This window comes from Pseudopipra pipra, chromosome 1 (assembly GCF_036250125.1).
Source record: "Pseudopipra pipra isolate bDixPip1 chromosome 1, bDixPip1.hap1, whole genome shotgun sequence".
Classification (NCBI taxonomy): Eukaryota; Metazoa; Chordata; class Aves; order Passeriformes; family Pipridae; genus Pseudopipra; species Pseudopipra pipra.
The window spans coordinates 47,572,133-47,595,085 of record NC_087549.1 but is presented as its reverse complement, the minus strand read 5'-3'; the positions used below and the strand labels follow the sequence as shown (position 1 = coordinate 47,595,085).

At 40.7% G+C, this 22,953-nt stretch overlaps 1 protein-coding gene across 2 annotated transcripts in view; it reads right to left on the bottom strand.

The window, feature by feature from the left end:
• Nucleotides 1-22,953, bottom strand: part of ANKRD29 (ankyrin repeat domain 29) — a 33,413-nt gene that overhangs the window by 5,182 nt on the left and 5,278 nt on the right. The window contains exons 2-9 of one of the 2 annotated variants that reach the window (XM_064655091.1): nt 22,319-22,429; nt 20,384-20,482; nt 18,474-18,572; nt 11,718-11,816; nt 8,901-8,999; nt 3,019-3,117; nt 2,450-2,545; nt 1,294-1,392 (exon numbers count right to left, since the gene is read on the bottom strand). In XM_064655091.1, coding sequence (XP_064511161.1) covers nt 1,294-1,392; nt 2,450-2,545; nt 3,019-3,117; nt 8,901-8,999; nt 11,718-11,816; nt 18,474-18,572; nt 20,384-20,482; nt 22,319-22,429 — 801 coding nt within the window. The remainder of the gene's footprint in view (nt 1-1,293; nt 1,393-2,449; nt 2,546-3,018; nt 3,118-8,900; nt 9,000-11,717; nt 11,817-18,473; nt 18,573-20,383; nt 20,483-22,318; nt 22,430-22,953) is intronic. The other variant, XM_064655100.1, reaches the window with a different exon arrangement.

The following is a 22,953-nucleotide window of genomic DNA, read 5'->3' as shown; positions in this document are numbered from 1 at the left end:
ATGAGGCAGGTCTTTATGTACTAAAGTCCATAAAAATCTGAGGGAAGACTTTAATGGCTATGGAATAGCGGTGCTATGCTGTAAGATTGGTAATAGAATATGAGTTTGGATGGGTTTTCTTCTTAATTTATTGAATACAATTTTGGTAACATAAAGCATTTATAATGAAGCTACTTCTGAAAATCAGTAATTCTGTCCTGCAGATATACTCTGTTGTGCCAAATTGAATGTTATTTAAAAAAAAAATTAAAAGTCAGTAGGAGAGGTTACAGCCATGGACTTTTTTATACTAAACACCTTGCTGCTGCAAATCACTATCAGTAGCAGAAAAATCTTGTACATCGTTTGGATTATAGTATCAAACCAAAGTGCATACTAATGAAGACTACTGTGTGAATGCTGTTAACTCTGCTGCCATCAAGTGGAATAATACAGAAATTAACAGCCGCAGATATATTAAATGCGCAAAATATTTAGAAGGTATGTGCCTGATTATTTGTATTATAAGCTTTCATTCACTTAGTCATAAACCAGAAGTTAACACTAGACCATCCATTCATAGCTTAACAAACCCAGCTATATATCAAACGCTATCAGCAAACAGTTCAGAAACACATGTCAGAGGAAAGAAAACATTTTCATTGAAATTATCAAAGATGTAAAGTTAAAGTTAAAACACTTTACAGAATAAAATCAAGACAAGTATTGTACAGATATGTTCCCATTATAAAAAGAATGCAAGACTAATTAAATAGACTAACAGCTTTACAGTAAGATATGGAAAAGATGCATGTAATTTTGGAGGGGGTTTTTTTGTATTAGTAATGCCCTGAATTCTAACCAAGTTTTCTCATCAAAGGTACCTAGATATACATTTTTCTTTCTGCAGAAATATCCTCCTTATACATCATTATGGAGATACAAATATAACTTACAACTTATCAAAACAGTAACAGATTACTGTTTCCCTAAAATGCAACCTAGCTAGCGCATGACTAGTTATAGTTAATTTAATCTGTGGTGCTCGAGTGAGTGAGTGAGTGATTTGGTTTATTCTCAGATTGATGTAAATTCTCAAGACCCAGCATCACCAGTGGCACTGCCTATCACCCTTATAGGTACTTGTATACAGAAATAAATGGACTAAATGGTGGTGCTTCAGGACAGGATCAACAGGCAACCACAGAGCAACACGGAAACATGGGCGGCTGCCCCCACCTCCAAGGCACACACGGCTCCACTGCTCAGTGATCCCCACTTGCTCCTCCCCTGGGATGGTCTGCCAGGACATACCTTGTTCCTCAGGCATGGGTCCGCTCCTGCCTCAAGGAGCAGTGCCACTGTCCTCACGTTGCCGCTCAGGACAGCTGCGTGGAGAGCAGAGGTCCCATTCTAGAAATACCAATGGAGGTGTTTGTACCAGACATGGGAAGAAAGTAAAAGGCATTAAAACACAAATGTTTGTAAAGAACAAACCTATGAATGAGAGAGAAGTGACACAGAAGAGATTAGGCCATCAAAGACCTAGTGTCTGGTTTAGATAGGGTGCTGGCAGCTAAGGGGGCTATGAAGGAGGTGATTTTAAATGCTTTAATAAAAATGAGAGTCAAGTTCACTTTACCACAGCAATATTTCCTTTTAAAAATTACCCTTGTCAATAGATTAGAGGTGAAATGAACATAGCACTTGCTTCTGCCTGGCAAAATCAGTCATTAGCAAGTGAAACAGAAGCGCAAGCAGTAATGGAAACCATCTGTGCATTTTATCTTCTTTTTCTGATGATTAATGGCCTCACTGTCAGACAGCTGAATGGTGGGGTTTTTTATGGCTGGCCTTTTCTTTGTGGTTGCAAACTGACAGTTCAAATAAGTGTGGAAGCTATTTCATACTTGTAATTAACATCTACATTATCAAGTACATCAAAGTTGCCAATCTGTTGCATGCACAGAGGCTATCAAAGTATGTGACACAGACACATAAAATTAGGTCAGCCATTAAAAAGCAGCTTCCAAATATCTGTTATTTTTCAAGTCACTTTATGAATTCAGAGAAAAACAAAATCAAGTACAGAATCTGCTTGCAATGTATTTCTTAGGACACTATTTTGCTGACTAAATGCAAAAGAGGGCTCAGTATAATGCTAAAAATTGCACTGTCAAGAGCAATTAATTTACAGTAGAAATAAAATCAGGTGACAAAAAGCAGGAGAATTCCTTCTATGACATGATGTGCTTCCTCATTCCAAAAATTAAATTCCCAGATTTGTTTGAAAAGATTCTTTTATGTGTTGCATTAAAAATTAAATAAGATAATTTCATTTTTCTCTTGACTTTTTTTGGGCTCAAGCTCCTATGGTCTTCCACTATCACAGTCATAAATTCCAGGTCTTTCATCAGACCCTTTGCCTTCTTGAGATTTTGTCTAAAAATCTGTGTGTTTAACTACTAACCTTAAGGAGGCCAAGCGTAGGAGAGAATTTCAGCAACTCTTCTATCACATTGTTGTATCCTTTAATGGCAGCCTTCAGTAAAGCAGTTGTACCATCCTTTAAAAGAGAGAGGAGGTCAGTTCTGCTGTTGCGGATGCTTTACCTGCATTCCCCTTGGCTGGAGGGAAACACCAGCTCTTGCCTGTGCCTCAGAGAGGAGGATCTCCTCTGCTCATCATCTTTGAGGAGGCACCTCCACAGCATGTGCTGCTGGTTTTAGGGCATCTGGAGGATTGTTCCTCTGGCACGTGAAAACTTCAGGGGAAAATGAACCAGTGACACCATATATCCATCGCCTTTGTCTCTCATCTATGTGGACATTTCCATTCCCCTGTTCCAGAAGGTACCTCCAGGAAGCTGTCCCAGACACAGCAGGAAAAAGGAAACCCACGGTGGGACTTTTCAACCTGGCAAACATGGAGGACTCTGGGGACAGGGACACCAGGCCTTCAGACAGTCTGACTTATAGTCCCTGGAAAAGCTAGGAGGCATTAAGCTGCAGACAGAGTGCAGGAAGAAGTGCTACTCACATCCCTCGCAGCGTCTCGCTCAGCACCGCGGAGCAGCATGACTCGCACCACTTCACTGTGACCCATCTGGGAGGCAATCCACAAGGGAGCTGTCCCATCCTGCAAGAAAAATAAGACTGCTAATGGTTTCACCTTGATGTCCTAGGCTCTCTGATATTTTACTGCCCGAGCCTACTGGAACGGATGTACTTCAATTACTCAATGAAATCCTGCATCACAGGGAGACATATGCAGAGCTGTGTCCAAAAACACTTGGGAAGTTGGTATGTCAAGTTAGAACTGCTTCAATTTGTGGAGTAGAGCCATCCCTATCTGCTTTCTTTTGCATAGTTGGATGGAAATGTGCATTGTTGTGTGAAGAGTTAAAGCCCAGTCAGGCACCAGTTGTGCTTAAAATACACGGGTAAGTTTGAAACACAAAGACTAAGGGTATCCTGTGTACTTTGAACTCTAGGTGGTTAGATGTGACAGAAGATACAGACAAACCTCAGCATGCACAGGCAGATTCTGCAGTTGGGTATCTGTGCATAGGGAGTGAAAGTTGTTTAAAGAAGCTAGGGAGCAATGCAAGATGATCATCAACTTTCAATATAAGGTTACATTATACACCCTCAGGGAATCTGGTAAAAATGTCCTGCCTTACAGTGATGGTGAGTATTTTACAAATTTTATCTTCAAGAACTCCACTAGAAAACAGAACAATTACCAAGGAATCCAGCATGAAGCAATCTGGTTTGGAAAAATTGTCCTATGCAGGCATTATTTGAGCATAAACCCCTAGAAAATGAAATGCACTTTCAGAATAGGCTAAACTTTGTGATGGATTTCCATCGCAAAGGCAAAAGTGAGTTGAAGCACTACAAGTATTTTTCACTGTAGTTAGAATTTAGTTTTGTATCTTCTTCTCCTTTTGCTTCTAAATGGCCTGATTCTCGAGATTGCAGGAGGACTCCAACAGTTATGTGGTGCCAAACTGATTCTTGTGAGCCTTTAACAAAAGGCTTTGGCTGTTTGGACTTTAACATAAAAGTGAGGCCTCACATTGCAGGGCGTCTGCTTCTGCCTTCAGCGTTTGCCAGTTCCCCTCACCACCCTTAGCAGCCTGAAGACTTGGCCTGAAAGTGGAAGACAAAATATACTGAGGCTTCCAAAAGAGTCTTAATGAGAAGCTTCAGAAGAAATCAACTTTTTACTTTAAATAAAATATTTCCACCTTGATCAAAGAAGTAATCTCTCTTCTCAGTGCCAACTGACTTGGATCATGCAATCCAAAAAACCATTGTTGTACCAGTTTTCTGCTTTCTATGGGCTAGACTTAATCCTTTCAAGGAAACAGAAAAGTTATTTCTTCCTTTGATATAAATGTTCTGGGTTTTTCTTTTTCTGATTCCGAGAGAGAGCAAATGCACATCCTGAGATCTTTAGTATTCTGAAATAGCGAGGAACAGGATCTTTGCCCACTCTTGTATAATTTCTCTATAAATTAACTCTTTGAAATTAGTGATTGACCTCATTCTAGTATATATCCTGTCATAGCTATGAATGTTCTTTGTGATTCAAAAATAACGAAGGCTGTCTTGTGATGTTATTGTGATGGCAAAAACTGTCCCTCTTCAATTTATAGTGTTTTCCCTACCAGTAAGTTGACGCTTCATATTTTTCTAATCTTCCCCCACCAGAGGGCTCTAGAAAATAGCAGTAAGGACCCTGGAAAAGCCTTCAAAATTTTGAAAATATCTGAGAGCCACCTACAATTTAATCTATGTGAAGAACTAAAGTTGTGCAAATCCACATGTGTATTTACACAAGAAATACAAACAGAAGCTCGGGGAACATAGCAGCTTTTTTTCAATCACAGTGAAGTCTGTAAGAGCAACTCTTATTTTCAGATATAAATGAAAAGCAGCAGAAGGAAATACAAGTGTTGTGTAACATCACTGCTACCATTAACTGTCCTTAAATAGTATTGCTGTTAGACATCATCCTTGGTGGCTCAGTTACAGGCTAGAGGCAAAAATACATTATAAGAAAGACTGGCTGTCTTGAAGGATTTAGCCTGAAGAGAAGAAAGATGCTAAAACTGATGGTGAGCTCACATTGCCTGTGGTCATCTTCTTTCTCTAGAGCAAACAGCATCTAAGAGGCAGGTTTATGCAAATATGTAAAATATTTATACAGAGTAGAAGAGCTTCTGTCCATTTTCATGTTGGTGAATGGTGTAAAAGAGATATTACATTTTACTAAAAGGTCACATGAGAATTCATGTGTAAACTGATAATAAAGATTGGAGATGAGTCAGGAAGAAAGTCCAAAAACTACTTTCCTTTCCTTGTCCCTCTGCCCACTTAGCAGACTTCAGACTATTACATTCCTAGAACAATGTTAAACACCCAATATGTTTGTAAATTGTTCTTTTTTTCCGTATTTAATTACAAGCTAGTATATATGGACTACACCTTATTACATCTAGCAGCCAGCAGTTCCAAAGATACTCTGACTGAATTTTCTGATCCTCTTTCTCTTACCCATTAACTATTGACTTTGCTTTGCAGCTTTAAATCTCAGCTTTTGCTTATGGCTTGAAGTTTTAGAAAAGGCTGGAGTAGGGTGGGAGGTGAAAGACCCCTTGAATTACCAGTAGGGGATTCCAGGGGCACAGACCCCCTACTCTTAGGCTACTCAGTGTTACCTTCTCCACTGCTGTGCCCATTAATCCACTTGCACCACCTATACCTAATTTGCTAATAGCAAATTGCTTTTTTGCCTGAAGTCCACTCTACTGGCTTACATGTAAGTGTAATTACATATCACATGGTAAGAAAAAAATATTTTTCAGATTATTTTGAATCTGCTTAGCCAGACAGACTAAAGCCTGCTGGGACACAGGCTGCCAAAACAGCGTGAAATTCATTGGCAAAAAATCTTATAGCTTTGTTTTTTGAGTTGGAGAAGCATAGAAACCACTCCTGCACCAGGCTTCAGACACTGCGCCCAGCTCTGTCTAGACAAAAAGATGACAATAGAATTCCTGCCCTGCTCCTCAATATTGGAAAGAATAGAAGGCAAATAAAACCCAAGAGAATTCACATTGCCAGGAAAGCTTCACTATTTGGTCTTCTGAGAGCTGAGCTAAAGAGCCTGCACACAAACAGCCAGCACCATCTGAAATGCTCTATGGTGTCATGAGCAACGCTGTAGGATGTGGGAGGTGGGACACCAAACTGAAGGGGAACTGGTACCACTGCAGCAGAAGGAGACATATAATGCAGATGCATGTGCTCAGGCACATGAATTAGGCCTTCAAATTCACAAGGTAGAGAGGAAAAGCTCTATACCATGAGGAAGGAGAAGCATAAACTCACACCTGGCACTCTTCAGTCCTGTATTTGAGGTAATGTTGCCTGGAAGTTTCCTACCACAGTGAGAGCAATGTAGCTTGTTACTGACAGTGAGAGTCATCTGGCATCAAAACTGCCCCATCTAGAGCTACATTCCTCATGACCAACACGCCACCTTTGAACAAAGTATAAATTGATTTGTTAGTAAGAAAGAGACTTAGATTCATCCAACCATTACTTGACTAATTAAACAGTAAAAAAATTCCATTTGTTAAGGAAATGTTTCAGATTACAGTGGGCCCAAATACAAATGCCACGCACTTATCCAGGCATAGTCTTAGCAGGGATCGGAGGTACCCTGAAGCAAAGTAAGCCTGTCCTGCTGGAGATGAAACAGAGGAGCCAGGAGGAACAGTCACACAGAGACGAGTCTTTCCCTCAACTAAGATTCAAAAATGCCTCGTGAAACATTATGTTGTAGAAATTGGATTAGAGAGTTAAAAAAATAGTGTCAGAAAGAATTAGCTGGTGCACTATAATTACAGTTAGCAGGATGCAGTTTTTATGGCAACATGGTTCAGCTAAATCTAACACTCAACAACTCTATTTTGAATGACTCCAAAGGCATTAACGCATACTTTAGTCTCTCCTTCTACGCTGATCTTTTAGACTGTGTTAATTAACAGGCCTTAACATTTCTTAATCTTTTTCTTGGGAGACAGTGTGAAGGAAACCTAGGAGCAGCTAATGCATTGATCCAGGGAGTAGCTGCCAGCACAGCTCTGGTGCTGGGAGGTGGGGGTAGGGACAGAAAGAAAACTACTTTAGTTTGGGCACTTAAAATACTAATTTTGTTTTCTTACCCCACAGCCAGGACTGTACACAGACACCTACAGATGCAGCAAAAGTCATATATAGATCAGTCTCTGTTGCCAAGCTATGATTTGTCAGGCTTTCAGGGTAGATGAAAGGAAATACTGAAAATACCTGGCAAGGCCTGTTGCATGCCACGTTGTTCACTGTTATTAGAGTTTTTGCGTTCATTTGCTCTTGCCTGCTGATTTTTCACTTGCTGCAGTCAGTGATCACAGCCACCTGGCAGACATACATGACTGATTGCGAGGACAAGACCTTATCCCATCAATTTCAAATGTGCAGTGAAGACCCAGGACAGCTACCTTGCCTGAGGGTTTCAGCAGATCACAGTGGAGGCTCTCTCAAAGCAGGTAGAGATTCCTGAGAAGCCCTGTCTCTAACCAAACGTTTCTACATGCTGGGTTGTAAAGCTAGCTGTGCAACTGCCACATCTGGCTGTTTCAGCACTGATTTTAGAGTCAAGAAACAGCTAAACAATTATGAAACCCTTTTCTTGGAAATCAAGAGAACTATATATGTTTTGTTACAATTATATATGTTTCTGTACACCATGCATGCTTACCTATCCCATGGTTAGTTTAACACCTTGAAAGCCTTTTGCACTCTTATCTAACACCAGCATCCAGCGATGCACGGTGGATCCAGCCCTTAACCCCCTACCAGGGACCTCTGAACCAGCCACAAATCTAGCTCAGATATATCACTTAATGATCAAACAACAGCCCCATTGCTTGCAGAGGAGCTAATTTCATGCTTATGGCTGCCACTGGTCATATGTGTTTGCAGGATCAAGCCCACTAGAGTAACTAGCTGGAAATGGGGAGAAAGGCTTTCCACATGTATCAAGAATTTCCAGAGATGAAGGTAACATTCATGCTCAAGTTTCAAAGTGCACAGGGATGAGAAAGTAAAACAAACAAACAAAAAAGTAAAACTAAAAATAAAAGCTTTTGTCAAAGATCAACTGATGCCCTGGAGATTTCAATATATAGATAATATACTCCTACCAGAATTCATGATTTTCAAAAGCTTTTCCAAGGATTTCCAAAAGAAATCACAGATGTGGTAGGCTGTGTAGACCTTCACAGGTAACATGGTACCACACAAAGGGATCAGTAGTGGCAAAAGGTAGTGTAAGGCCCTTATATTATTATATACAGCTTTATTTTGATTTAGTTTAGTCCCTGGCCCAAACGTGCACGTAGTTCAAACCTGTTCAAATGAGCAGTCAGTGGTTTGATCTGTTTTAGAATTATAGAATCCTTTAAGTTGGGAAAGACCTCTAGGATCACTGAGTCCAATTGTTAACCCAGCAGTGCCAAGTCCACCACTAAACCATGCCCCCAAGTGCCACATCTACACGTCTTTTAAATACCTCTAGGGGTGGTGACTCATGGGGTGGTAAGCACAATGGGTGCAGACCTAGAACAGAGCTTTCAGTTTCACTTCTTCCAAAAATGGTCTAGTTTGTGTGTGACCAGAAATTACTGAGATACTCACTTCAAAATCACATTACCAATCTGAACTAAAACACAGAATGTGGGCACAGCCACAAACTGCCTTCCCCCCACCTCCATGGGAACCTAATGCCTGGACAAAATTCCAGTGTTAATTTTTCATAACTGTAAAAAATTAGAACCCAGCTCTGCCTTGAGGTGTTGAGCATACCTGCCGTGGCTGGTTAACCTTTGCTCCTGAAGAAAGCAACAGTCGGATGACATCCAGATAGCCTCCTTGTGCCGCCAGGAAAATTGCAGAAGCTCCATCCTAAGAACAAACACATCCACCTCACATTGTATTGAAATGATGTCATTTTTCTACACAAAACCAAATCAAACTGAATCAAGTTCTCATTCTTGAGTCCGTATGCTGTGTAACAGCAGATAAAAAGCCATGCTTAAGAAATAATTACCAAAATCCAAAGTCTAGTTCATAATAAACTATGGTAACATTTTCATTCAGTATACACAAGTATATCAAACTGAGCTTTAAATCCTGGGTCTGGAATACCAAGAGTGTAGTTCTTTGAAGCACTGATCAACATAACTAGAAATTAATTCCTGTATAGCAATATAGGTTCATTTAACTTTTATATGCTCATGCAAAGTATTCTGCTACATAGACACATGGTGAAAACATGTTCAAGTACTTTGCAAAACTGGAGTTCTCAACACTGAAGTCTGCTCTTGAGGCTGAAGGAGTAAAGACTGTGACATACTCCTGTGTTTCCCCAGCAACTACCATGTCACTGCTCTGGCACATCATGTAGAAGAGACCTCACCTGTAATATAGCAATCTAAAAGTATTTCATAGCCCTATTAGAAACCAGAATTTTCCTACAAAAAGCTTGTGAAAGAATAAATTTTGAACAAATACAGGATTTTATTTTTCTTCAATATGTCTTTCATGTGCAGATGTTCTCAGAATTTGACTTCACAGAAACTTCTCCCCTGGGAAGAAAATTTAAAAGTCGTATTTCATTAAGTTTTTTTGATGAAACATATTCAAACAGCGTTATAATCCATCCAACCAGCTAGAAATAGAAATCTGTATTGAGGGTGGAACAGGTGTTTACCCATCCTATATCCACAGCACTCAGCACAGAACGTGCTCGGGCAAGTTTTTCCAGAAGCTGAGACTCTGTTTAAATAGAAACATGAATGAACCTCCTCACTCCATCTCAGATGTGCAAGTACACATCTCATGCCAACTCAGGCAGATGCTTATGACAAAATATAGGGCATTTTAATGAAAGCCTGTTGTTGACCTCACTGGTATATCACCAAGTTGGGACGGAATGCTGTTGTCTGCAGAAAGAGTGCTTAGCTACTCCTCTTCCTGCAAAACTCAGCACAGACTTGGTGAAGCATGAGCTGAATATAGCACCCCAGGGACTGAATTTAGAGTGTCTGACATTGATTGCAAGACAAATGTCCTGGTAAACAAAAGAGGTGTCTACTGGCACTATAAATGCACACCCCTGTGCTCTCTGAGGGGCTGTTTTCTCTGGTTGCTATGTGAGAAAAAGGGTGATGGTATCAGAGCCTTTGCAGGCTTCCCCCAGAGACAGATATAGTGAGAACATTTCAATTTAAAAAGTACACAAGGTTGTGTAATATTAAAAAAGGTCTTTATTGTAGCATCAATCAAGATGGAGAATCTTGCATTTCCTGACACCTATTTGGTTTAAATTGATACTGCAATGAGAAAGCTGTCTTGAGGCTATAACATATTTCTGCAAGAAATACTATTTAATTAAGGTATTCTCCTGTCTTCTGCCCTCTTGAAGCCTCACCTGAGTCTATTTAAAACTAAAACATAGATCTCAATGGTTCTGGGAGGAGTATCCAAAGGCATGCTGGAAATCCCTCTCATTTGGTTGCCTGCCAGTGAAACTGCCATCCAGATACCACTTTGCAAATGCAGCTTGGCCATATCCCACAAAACACTTATTTTCAAGAGAAAGTGAAAATATTCTTAAGCAGCTGTTTCTGACTGGCTTTGCCCAATATCCATGAGCAATAAAAATATATTTCTAAATCCAATTGCAAATATAGCTCATTTCCAGGAGACTAACAAGGAAGTTATTTTACTGCCTTCACCTCTGGGTAAGTGTCTGCAGGTGTGGCAGCACAGCTATTTTTAAACTGAGTGACAACCCCTGGAATTACCGTACAGAGGTATGAATCACTGCCCTCAGATTAGAAAGACAATTGCTATTTGCACAGCAGAAAGGGAGGAACAGCCTTCTTTACAAATAAAGGGTGAGGGCAGCACCAAGATGGGGACCCCCCATATGACTGTGCACAGCCCCTAACCCCCAGTGCACAGCCCGCAGTGCACTGGTGACTTCTGCAGTCAGCAGCCCCTAAGCTGGGAACTGAGAGTGCAACAGCACCCTGCAGATCCAAAGCCAGTAGAAACAGCTGAAAAAACTCGTACATCCCGGGGAAAAAACTTCCTCTTTGTCAGTCTTGAGTGCCCTGGGGTAGGAAAGAGTGGTGGGAAGCAGAGGGAAAATCTGCCACTCATTTCTGTTGAATGCTGAAAAGTTCGACTTATCTGTGTCTCTGTTGGAGTAAATTAAATCCAGAGCTTCATTGGCTCAATCCAACCTTCTGAAAAGTCAACTAAATAACATCAGTTCAGCCACTTTAACCATTCTTTGCCCAAAACACTGGCAAACTGGAGATTCACAAATACCAAACAACATAATTCAGACCCAGATTTAGTACATACCCTTCATACAGATAGCAAACCAAAAGGCAGCCAAAGCACCTTTTGTGATTTTGTGCTACTTGTCTCAGCATCATGAAAAGCAGACAGTTAACAAAATTCACATCTTAGAAAAGCAGAGTACTACAAAACCACAACATTTGGCAAATGCCTCTCTGTGCTGGAGCCAGAGTGTCTGCTGTTGTCCAACCAACAGCACATTTGTTCCACCACCATCACTGTCAATATTATGTGTGTCGAATAACTCACGTAGAGCTGATCGTGAATGTTGGCGCCGTGCTTCAAGAGAGTTTCCACTACTTTTGCGTGCCCATACTGACAGGCAGCCAGAAGAGCTGTACCTCCATCCTGTGAAAAAGCAAAGAGTGGGTACAGCCAGGTGAGAGGGCGCGTGCCAAAGGCTTTAAGGCTTTACAGAATTTGGCTCACGGCAGTTTTATAGTGACTAGCTACTGAATCTTTCATAATTTTAATACCAAGTCTTGCCACATAAATCTTTAAACTTGGCTCTGTCATTATTTTTCCCGAGTTTTTTTTAGGGAGGGATAGGAACTAAGAAAATTCTGGGTTTTTTCTTCATCTTCTGCTTTGCCACTAGAAGTTTTGTTCCCTTCAAAACTCCAAGCACCGCCATGTCTCTTGCTTTTACAGCCAAATCCCTCATGCCTGCCAAGCTCTTCCACTGATGGAAGGACAGCACACCTTTCCCCTGCTCCAAAGCCTACGGATCATCTGCTCTTCTTTGGCCAGAACCTTGTGCCCTGTTGTGTCCTGCCTCTCATCTGTGGATTTTTGGACTGAAGACAAGTAGGGGGGAAGGGGGAAGCATTTTAAAGTATGCTAGCTGATTGTAGAAGTGTGAGTTGGACCAAACCCATGATCCCGTTACCTCTGCTTAAGAAACAATCCCTGCAGGTAGGATCAATCCCAGCCAGCTATAGTTGCTGCATATCACCACTAAAGGGAGACCTAGGCACATGCATTAAATCCTGCTGGTAGAGACACTCTCTTGGGAGTCATCTGAGAAGGGAAGCGCCTCAGAGTTGCTGGCAATTGACTCTGAACCAGCTGAAACAAATGAGATAGCAAACATAGGTCTTGCCATCTTAAGTGCGCTGTGACCTACTCAAAAATTACCAGTATTTCTGACACTGATATGGAAGGGAAGTTCTTCTGCCTGGGATGGAACCATGCCATCACGCAGAGATGATGCACAGCCCAAAACATCCACACCACAGGTCTTCTCTCTCCTTCCCTGCATTCTCCCAGTCTCCAGCCTCTCCTCCACAAGATAAGCTATCTTAAAGTTCAGATAAATGGTTTCTAGAGCTGTTATTAATGTGGTCACAAGACCAACATCGCAAGACTGTGTTTTGCCTCAGACTTGTTCTCTGAAATAGCTCCAAAGTTTTGTCTGAAATTTTCCACATAGACAGGTATCCAGAAAAGCAGTTACAGCTTGAACGGTCTAAATGGATCTTTTATAATGAGAAGTGCCAATCAAATTTATTAATCAGTGGTGCTATTTCACGGCTATATTAGTCTCATGAAAACTCAAGCTCTGACATGATTGAAACAACCCACGGGCACTGTTTATAGCTATTCTCAAAACCTCTTATTTACCCTTCCTCCCTACAACATTGAAAAGCAAAGAACGCTTGAGTGTCAGAGAAATCACAGATGTAAGGCTGTTGTGTGACAGTCTAAGGATTGCCTACTAATTCTGGATTATTTGAGTAAATATAGTGTGTAATCAGGTCAGTGGAGTTAAGTTTCTCTATAAATACAATGAGACATTAGACATTCCTGCCAAATTAAACTACTGTAATTTAATAGGAGCTGCTGGAACAAAACACAAAAGCAATCACTATTGTTCCTGGATTAAAAAACACCTTATACACACTTAAAAGACAATGGAAAAGCTAATAGCTTTGTGAAACCTGTTTCCTGTCTCCAACCAGCCCAAAGCCTCTTTGCCTGAGTGGTGACTTACCAGATCAAAGGGCTACAAACAAAACCCAGACATTTTTAAAGACTCTTACCCCCGAATGAAATTGAGAGAGAAAGGTTAGTGAATTAAGAAGAGAAACTATGATACCCAGATTGGAGGTTCTCTGTGGAAAGGCAGGGAGGGATGAGTTTTATGAACCTTAAAAATGTTGAGGTTTCCTGTATCAAGGGTAAATAGGCATGCTCAGTGAGTTGCATATGGGAAAAAACTGTTTATTATTTTATGATCTGGCTTTTGTTTTTTAAAATTTTTGTGTTCTCAATACACTCTTCTTATTTTTAGAAGATTGACTGGTTATTACCGTAATTTCTGTAGGGAACCAAATGACAGGTCCCAAATAAAAGACAAGCCTGCAAAGCTAACCACAGTTAGCATGGCAGAGTTAAAGACCAGCTTGGAATCCAAATGTGTGATCCCATCCTGGGAGATGTGATAGCTTGAGGTTTAAGAAAGGCAATACTACCTCCCAAGAGATGTCTAAGTGACTCAAAATGGAGATCCTGATCAAGTGTTTGATTCAATCCAGTGAACAGTTTTAGACAGAGACATTTTTTTTTCAAAGAATAACCCAATTCCAGAATATACCATTTGGATCTTTCAGATTAGAGGGACCAAGTTTTCCTAGATCAGCCTGATCATAGTCCAGGGGTCAGAAAAAAAGTATTGGGTGGTTCCCAGTTCCATCTGTCCACTCTGAGTCAAATATTTACTGTGTCAGAAAGAACTGGGTAACAACTTCTTGGCTCAAAGATTTGGTCCCTGATCAGGAGGACAACTGAGCTCAAAGACCTGCTCTACTGCATGTCTGATGTATGAAGCTGAATACATTCAACAGAAGGGACTGGTATTCCTCTGCATGCTCTAAGTTGGGGTACCACTGTGAAAAAGCAGATATAGATCTTTCTGTAATAAAGGCAAGTTGGGGGCAGGAATCTTTTCCACTGACCATGTGATAAGACAACACTTAGTTAAATCAAGGAATTGTCAAACAGTGTAAAGGTCCATTGTTTCTTAGAAGGAGAAAACTCAGCCCCCCTATCACCCTACTGAGCTTCCATCTGGCTTTCTCTTACACTTTACTCCAGAAGGCTGTAGCTGGACACCCCAATGTTTTACAGACCATGGGAAAGCAGATAAGTTAATAGGGGGAAAAAACCACAGTAAATTACAGAGTTTTTACAGCCCTTTCAGCCACGTGATTCCCTTTTTCCTTTTTGGCTTCAGCTGAGACAAGTAAAAAGCTGAAGCAGCATCTTTGGTACTGGCAAGCTTCTTGGAAACTCTGAGCAGAGTAGCAAGTGGGAGCTGGACATGTGAGCAAGTACTGAGGCACTCCTGGGGCACTCGCCCTTCTGCAGTGGGCAGGAGGCTGTTGGTGCAGCCTCTGAGAGAAAGCACGTGGCCTTGGGTTCATGTCACGCTCATATCCTGTTTTCCTGACACAATGAAGCTTCTATTACTCCTGCACGGCAAACCCTCCCAGCTCAGATAGGAGCCAGTTCTCTCAGCTACCTCTGTAATTCTTCCCCAGAAAACATTTTTCTTACGCCCAGTCTGTCCTCCCCACTGACAGCACATAACAGCAGCCGCCAATCTCCAATGTAAGTAACCGAAACAGCAGCACTCAGTAAGACCACTCTGTCTATTTGCCTACCCTTCCTTCGCCTGTCATCGTCGCCTGAAAGTAGCTTAGAATTATATGTTGTTTTACCATCTCTGAAATATGCTACAAGGGAGGGGAACTGATCTTCTGCAATCACTACTTGCTGCAAAATAGCCTCTAACATACCGCTTGACCCGCAGTACTGCTCAGAAAACAAGGGTTTGCCACTATGCAACCCCTTTTAAGAACCCACATGCTTATAACATGTATCAGAATAAAAGAAAAAAAGTTTCAATCTATGTTATATATTTTTATGGATGCCAGACTGGGACAATGCAGAATAATATTATTGATTTATATATATATATATCATATATAATAATTAACCTTCAGTAGTACTATCCATTCTCTTTACAACATCAGCTTTTATTGCTAATTATTTTATTACACTGTGTTAGAATGCTTGCTTTGCCTGCCATAGTAAATATCAACTCTAATGACACTAGGGGTAACAAGAATTGCATGCCTGTATTAAGATAGTTCTCCAGCACTCTCATATATATGAGTAACAAATATAGTAATTACAATTTACAGGTAAGTGCATGAAAAGGTGTTGGGCTTTGCATTTCTTTGTTTTAAAATCTCTGTTTTCTAAGATACATTCAATTTTTTTCTTATTTTAATTCCATGTCTTCATTTATAATAGAAATATATATATTCTTTGCAAATTGATCCATTTTGCAGTGCCCTTTAAAAACAACCAGGATCAGCCATACCTTTTCCAGTGCTGCTCCCAACTGAGTGTCTTAGTCAGAAAATGCCTTATCTCTAACCTGAAAAGGCATATTTTGTCAACTATATTGTTTCTGGGGTTTGAGAGGGATGGAGGAGCCTGTTACCTTGGTCATCTCTTAAGAGAACAATGGAATAATTCCAGGCTATGAAAACCACATTACTGAATCAGAAAATTGGACTGATACAAAACCACACTAGCAGGCCAATGGAAGATGTGCACTGTCAATGCATTACATCTCACTGATGCCTCCTGCTCAAGTGCACACTGCTGCACAAAGTAGTTAGTTTCTCACCCAGTCTCAGTCTAAAAATTCAGTGGGTTAGCAAAGTCCAGCCTGGAAGCTGTAAACATTTGGATTACTGTGTCTAGATCTTCATTTCAAAAGAACTGCAGTACCCAAGCAAGGAATGAGTGGAAGAATGAACATGGAAATACCCAGGATAGGTCCCAGCATTAATGGTGCATTTAGCAAAGCCCTCATACTAGTGTCCAGAGAGAGCAGATCCTCACAGCAAAGAGGGAATGGACATGATAGTCTACCTCAACTTTTTAAAGAAGTGTCACTTTCATCTGGCACAGGTTCATAGTAACTCAGCAATCCTTTGTTCAGCTTCTGAGAACCTTTTCAGGCTTGTGTCACACCGTGAGTGCTGAAGTGATCGATACACTTCTTGAAGAAGGATGAGAAGGAGGGAATACTTGGACAGGTATGTTAGGTGATGCTACTGGAAAAGAGCATCACATGCACATCACCATCAGTTTCTCATGTTATGTCCAGTGGGAGTTGGTGTTGTCTTATGACCAGCTTGTGTGGAAATGGCAGAAAGCTGTGGTCTGGAGAGGAAGAGCATCCTGCAGCTTAAAAGATATTTAAGACTGGCATATGGGCCAAGTTAGGTCTGGATTCAGAAGAAGAGGCAGGCAGGAAAAGGGGAGCTGGAGGCAAAGTTTCAAGGCGAGCAACAGAAGAGCCCAAATTTGCATTTGTCCAAAGATGGAAGCCATTTGGAGCAGCTGAATGCAGAAATATTTCTTTTTAATTTAGATCTTCGCTCCCTTTTATCTGCCCTAGTGTCTTACATCAATATATTTTGCATGCTTCATAAAAGATCATATATGGTCATGAAGGATCAGACAATTTCAAGCCTGCTGTTCACCTTCTGGATCAAGTCTTGGCCTCTTCACAAACTCCTAGTTTACAGGTTGTGGAAAGATTCAGTGAAAATGTAATTGTCCCTCTAGATAGAACAAGGTATGAGCCTCTGACTTCCTAGTTGAATGCAAGGGAAGATTCCCTTTCTGAATCTTGCTAAGCCTCACCTATATCCTGAAATAAAAGTCAGAGAAGCAATGCTTATTTTAATGTGCAGCTTTACCCTATAAATCTGTCCCACAAGAGATTATTCAGCACTTTAAAATCCAGCTACTGTATTTAACATTGCAACCTCCTGCATTGCCAAGTTCCACAGCTGCACTTGCTGTTGTGTTAAACAGCTACAGTTTCATTCATGTTTTTATTACTGATTGCTGCTGTGGTCAGAGAGCTTTTCACCACAAGTATAGCTCCCTGGGGTACTGGAATACTACTCTAAGGGCATGTGTGGACTCTGTCCACAAAACCTTAGGAATTTTTGCCCCTGGAGCATAAAGAATTGAGTTTCTAATGTTCCATCAATTTCCTTCGTATTTAGAGCCTATATTTCCAGTGACTGCAGAAAGCAGGTATGGATTGAGGGAATCATTCAAATCACAGCCTAGAGTATCTTGAAAAATTGGGTGCTGTGGGATAAAGAACTATTCCTTCTTCAAACAGAATGCTATGGGTCCCAGAGTAAGTGACTGGCAAGTGTCCTCCCCAGATTATGGGAACGCTTCAAGATGTGGCTAGCATGTCAAGGATAAGTATATTTAATGAAAATATGTTGCTTTTGGTTCTGTTTGCTGAAGGCAGAGGTGCTAGTACTGCCTTGTGCAAAGAAACTTAGTTGATGTACTGCTGTCAGTGATGAACTGCTGTGCTTGTTGCTGTTCACCCCATGAGGGGTGACGAACCCAGGCTCTGCTGCCTGCGTTTTTGACTGTTCTAAGATGTTGTAAAAGGACCTGCCTGAACAAAGAAATAAAAGCTCTGAGGTGTATTTCATCTTCTTTTACAGATGGGTAAATGGGAATTTAGGGAGGACTGAAGCCATTATACTCCTATGCATCCTATGGTGGTATGCAGAGACATCCCAATGCGGATGGAATATCTGTCTATGCAATTGAAGTACATAAGCACCTAAATTGGGATCCTATCTAACATGTACAAAAAGACCCTTTGATCTTGTATTGGAGGATGGCTTAAGAGGAAAGACTGATATCACTATTAAGGGACAGATCTTTGATCAACTTATGCTATTAAGTCTAGGTAATAAAAGCTAGTCACAAGTTAATATTTTTACAATGTATTGCATTATGCATATTACTCAGAAAATGTTCAAGTGAGGAAATCCTTTTATCATCTTAGCACTGTCTTGTCATGTTTCATGAGAATATGAAAAAACAGCCTTGATTGTCAGAATGTATCATCATGCAAAAATAGACCCATCATCTTACTTTATTCTTAAATTCAGTGGAGGCTCCAAATGAGAAGAGAAACTTCACCACATCATTGTGGCCTTGTTGTGCAGCAAAGAACAGAGGAGTTGCACCTGACTGTAAGAGAAAAATGTATTAAAAGAACTCCAAACACATAACACACTCGACTGAATATACATGCAAATAAGGACTGAGTATATATTTCCAATGAAAAAGTATTGAGCTCAATCAGTTGAATATCAGCTGAATGATGATTGTGAGGACTGCAGAGGACACTAGGTATCTTAACTCAGTCTTCTTCCCATTGCACTGGGAAATCTAAGAAGAACTGAAACCCCATATTTTATACAGGTTGTGTAACATACTGTCATTAACACGTGAGCAAATCAAGACCCCAAAAATCATTATGTAAGCTTTTAAAGGCTGGATTGAAGGGAGAAAAGACGGAAGGAAGGAAGAAAGAGAGAAAGAAAAGACACGCAGGTTTTCCTGACTTGGGGCTCTCTCATCCCACATAGAAGTTGCAGGAAAGGGGAGCTACACGTGAAATTCACTCCAGTACCAAAAGCCTTTACAATAGCACATGGCCCCTTTAGACCACTTCAGAACCCCTTCTCCTGGAGACACATTTATGGGGCACTCACTTCCCCAAGCTTCACTACAACTTCAGAGCACAAGAGCACTGGTTTGAGTATGTGTATTTAATTGCAGAGCAATGCCATTGGTCTTTAGGGCTTAAACTTCATCTGTTTTGCTCCTTTTCTGCAACAGAATGATTTTGGAGGCTTTCAATGTTTCTCTTTTTGTTGGCTTGTTGAATCAGTATATCCTGAGTGATACTCATGAGCAGCTCCATAAAACTGTTCTCAACTTTTTCTTTTGTAGCCGCTTTCCAAGTAATATTTACCTGGGGGAAGGCACATGTTTAAATATATGTTTTGTTAGAACAGGACCCCACTGAAAGACACTGACAATCATGATTAGAGCAAGTTTAGGCCAGTAAGTGCAAAGACACTTATATCATCAACCATGGCATTCACTGACTCAGTAACTTACAGATGTCAGCATGAGATTAATGCTCTAGTTCCAGGTAACCAAGGAAAGTAAGAAACATTGGCATGTATTATTAGAGCAACCAGCATACTGCTGTCCTGCACTACATGCTGCCACCCCATATAAGCACGTCCTCCTTAAGCTGCTCTTAGGACCAGTACAACTGTGGTTATCCCAGAGCAATTCTGCTCTGTGTAGCCAACACACAGACCAGAGTAACTGCAAGTACTCCTTACAACCATTTGCATGGAGCGTGAGTGAAAGGCTGTTTCTCAAAACGAGTCATTGATGTCCGTTCCACAAGCAAGCATGTCATGGTGCAAGAGATGCCTTGAATGCAAAGCAGACATGTAGGGAAGGGTATGGGTGATCAAGTTGTGTGATTGTTAGAGATGAGTTGTCTCAGACTAAGAGGCAGAAACTCTAAAGAATACCGAGTCAAAATAGCCCCTGTGCTAGCAATGGCACCTACTCAATTTTAATGACCAGGATGCAAATTAAAAGGTAAAGGATTTATCATTTATTCCATCTAGAGAGCTGTAAATTATTGTGCCAATAAGTAAAACTGCAAATACATAAATGGCATAACCTGGGGGGGTTACATCTCAGGTGTAACTGACCCTCCCCAACCATATATGCTGAAAATGTTTGATAAGTTATTTTTAAATGTACCTCTGGCATCTCATTTTCTGTTATAAACTCCAGATATCTGATTCTCTGATGCTGTCAGGAGAACAAACCCTGTTATACATGCACTGCACAGCAAGTGACAAAGAAGCAACTGGCAAAAAGCCACAGACAACTGTCTATTATTATTTGTAATAAACAAACAACAAACTTAATCAAGCCCTGTTTGAATGCAGAACTTCTCCTACCTCTCTCTGCAGATTGATATCTGCTCCTTGCAACACCAATTCCCGTACACAATCTATGTGGCCATAGTAAGATGCCACCATCAGAGCTGTTGTGCCAAGCTGGGGGTAAGGAAAAATAAGTCAGTACCTTCAACAGACACCTACAGCAATGAATCAGGCTGTCTGAAAGAGACAGCATCTCTTCTGAAAAGCTGAAGGAAAAAAAGCTGATCATCAAATAACTTGCTATCATTTTAAACTTACTATCAAGAATACTTTGAAAATAAGCAATTAGCAGGTGTTTAAGCAAAAACATTACAGACTTGCCTGCAGTGTTAAGGCCTGACTGTTCAACAGATATGTATAAAAATACTTTGCCTTATTGAATAAGAATAAAAAGAATGGGTTTTTTTAATACACAGGCTTTTTTAAATCACAGAATCCCAAAGATCTTTGCATCATTTCCAGAAGAATAACCTTAGACACAGGAGCTGAGTGACTCAGCTGAGTCACTTATTCTGAGTCACAGTCAGGAGTAGGGGCTGGGTGATTTGAACACTAATTCCCTATTCAAACAATCAGAGCAAACTCATTCTGTGACTCTTCACATTATAAAAGAGAACTTTCTGTCCAGAAATATGTTCCCTCAGTACACTACAAGGTCACTGTTCCAGTGAACCAAGCAAGATTGAGGTTATATGTGTGTGGTGTATGGATAATATGCGAAAACCATATGCATATAAGGATGAAACTCATACTTCTAAAACATTCCCCCACATCACTTCAATTTAAAGAAGAAATAGGTGACATTGAAAAAAGGAAGCATGTGGTCTTAATTGTACAAAAATAATTTAGTCTAGAAAATGTGTATGTCTGATACAATTAATAATGCAGTGCAGTGTGAAAATTCTTGACCAAAGTTAGTCTTCTTTCGTGAAAAAATGAGCAGTAGTGGACCTTATTTTTTTACATTGATCTCTGTCCTGTTTACTTCAAGCCTCCATCTGAACATCCTTCCCTCCCTGGCAGAAGGACAGTCACAGCACCAGCTCCAGAAGTACTGTAGGACAAATTCTTGCCTACACGGCAAAAATGAAATGAAAATGAAAAGATAGGTTAAAGTCAATGTGCTTAAAAAAATCTCTTGCACTTTGAGGGTATTCAAAGTGAGAGAAGCTGTGGCAGGTTCATGTTTCAGGCTTGAAATGGCACTAATCCTGTACAACACTGGCATGACTCCATGTCAGTCAGTCCCCATGCCAAGGGAAAGAAACCTGGAACTTCCCAAACTCAGTTTTCTCCTGCTCTTTGACACAGCTTAGCACAATCAAGTATCTCACCATATGTTACAGGCAGAATAAAAAGAAATAGTCGTTATCCGTGTTATCAACCCATTTCTAATCTGAAAACTAATTTCAACCCATGTCAATTACAGTAAGAAAATGCCCATGAAATCTCTCTGTCACGTGTCTGGGCTCCTCTTCGATTGGCAATCTTGTGCCTTCATGTTGGTGCCCAGTCCAGAGATACTGGAGGGGAGGAGGAAGAATTTAGCAGACCACCAGTTCTTCTAATTATGAGGAGTTCTGCTAGCTGACAGAATCATTGCTACCTGGGCTTAATTGAGCTAACTCTTCACTGTGATCTATTACTACAATGACATTTCTTTGGAAAGAGAAGCCCGAGGTGCTAGGATCTGTGTTTTAAATGTCAGCCCCACAAATAACTGTGTAAGACACATTTTTGAATGCTGGCAAATTCTTAACCCCTTGCCACTGATGTAAATCATGATCTTAAGTTTCAAACTTGCTTCCTGACAAGAGGTTTTAAATCATCCTTAAGTGCCTTAAGACTCTCAAATGTCTCATGTTAGATTCCTACCACACCCTCTGCACAGTGGACTATGGAAAGTGATGCAAAATCAGTGGTGTGGGTGTAGGTGCATTGTGTGCATACGCTGTCTTTGCAGTCCACATCTACTCGCCCACTGTTCAGCAGCAGCTGGAGGAGAGCCAGGTTTCCTTTTCTTGCAGCCCAAAATGCAGCATTGGCAAGTGGTGTTTCTTTCTGGTGAAAAAAGAGAAAGAAAAAAAAATAAAAAAAGCAGAAATAAACCATTTTGGAAGACACATTGGACAAACATACACGTTGCATACATTCTGCATTCAAGCCAGGCAAGTTTCAGCTTAGCATGCTGTTCTTCAAGCCCAGAGCACGGAAAGGAAGCTAATCTAATTTCTTTGTGCAATTAAAGAGATCAGACTTCCTGTGCTACCTCATGTTGTTTCAAGTCTTCCCTATGTCCATGGCAGCCTGTATCTCTTAGATTGCTCTGTAATGAGAGATGATGATGCTAGACCACAGGGAGACATCATAGAAAACAACATATTAATTGGTACCTGTATTGTTTGCTTCTGTGGTGGGGCTAGCCACAGTTAGGCTGAAGCATCCTGCTGACATGTCCTGCTGCAGGACATCCTCTTGGCTTTCAGGTTAGCTTTCTGTCATCTCCTTCTTTTCTGTATATAAACTTCCAATACACGAAAAGTATTGCTCATGTGTTTCCTAGACTGCTTGGTCTGCCTCCTCCC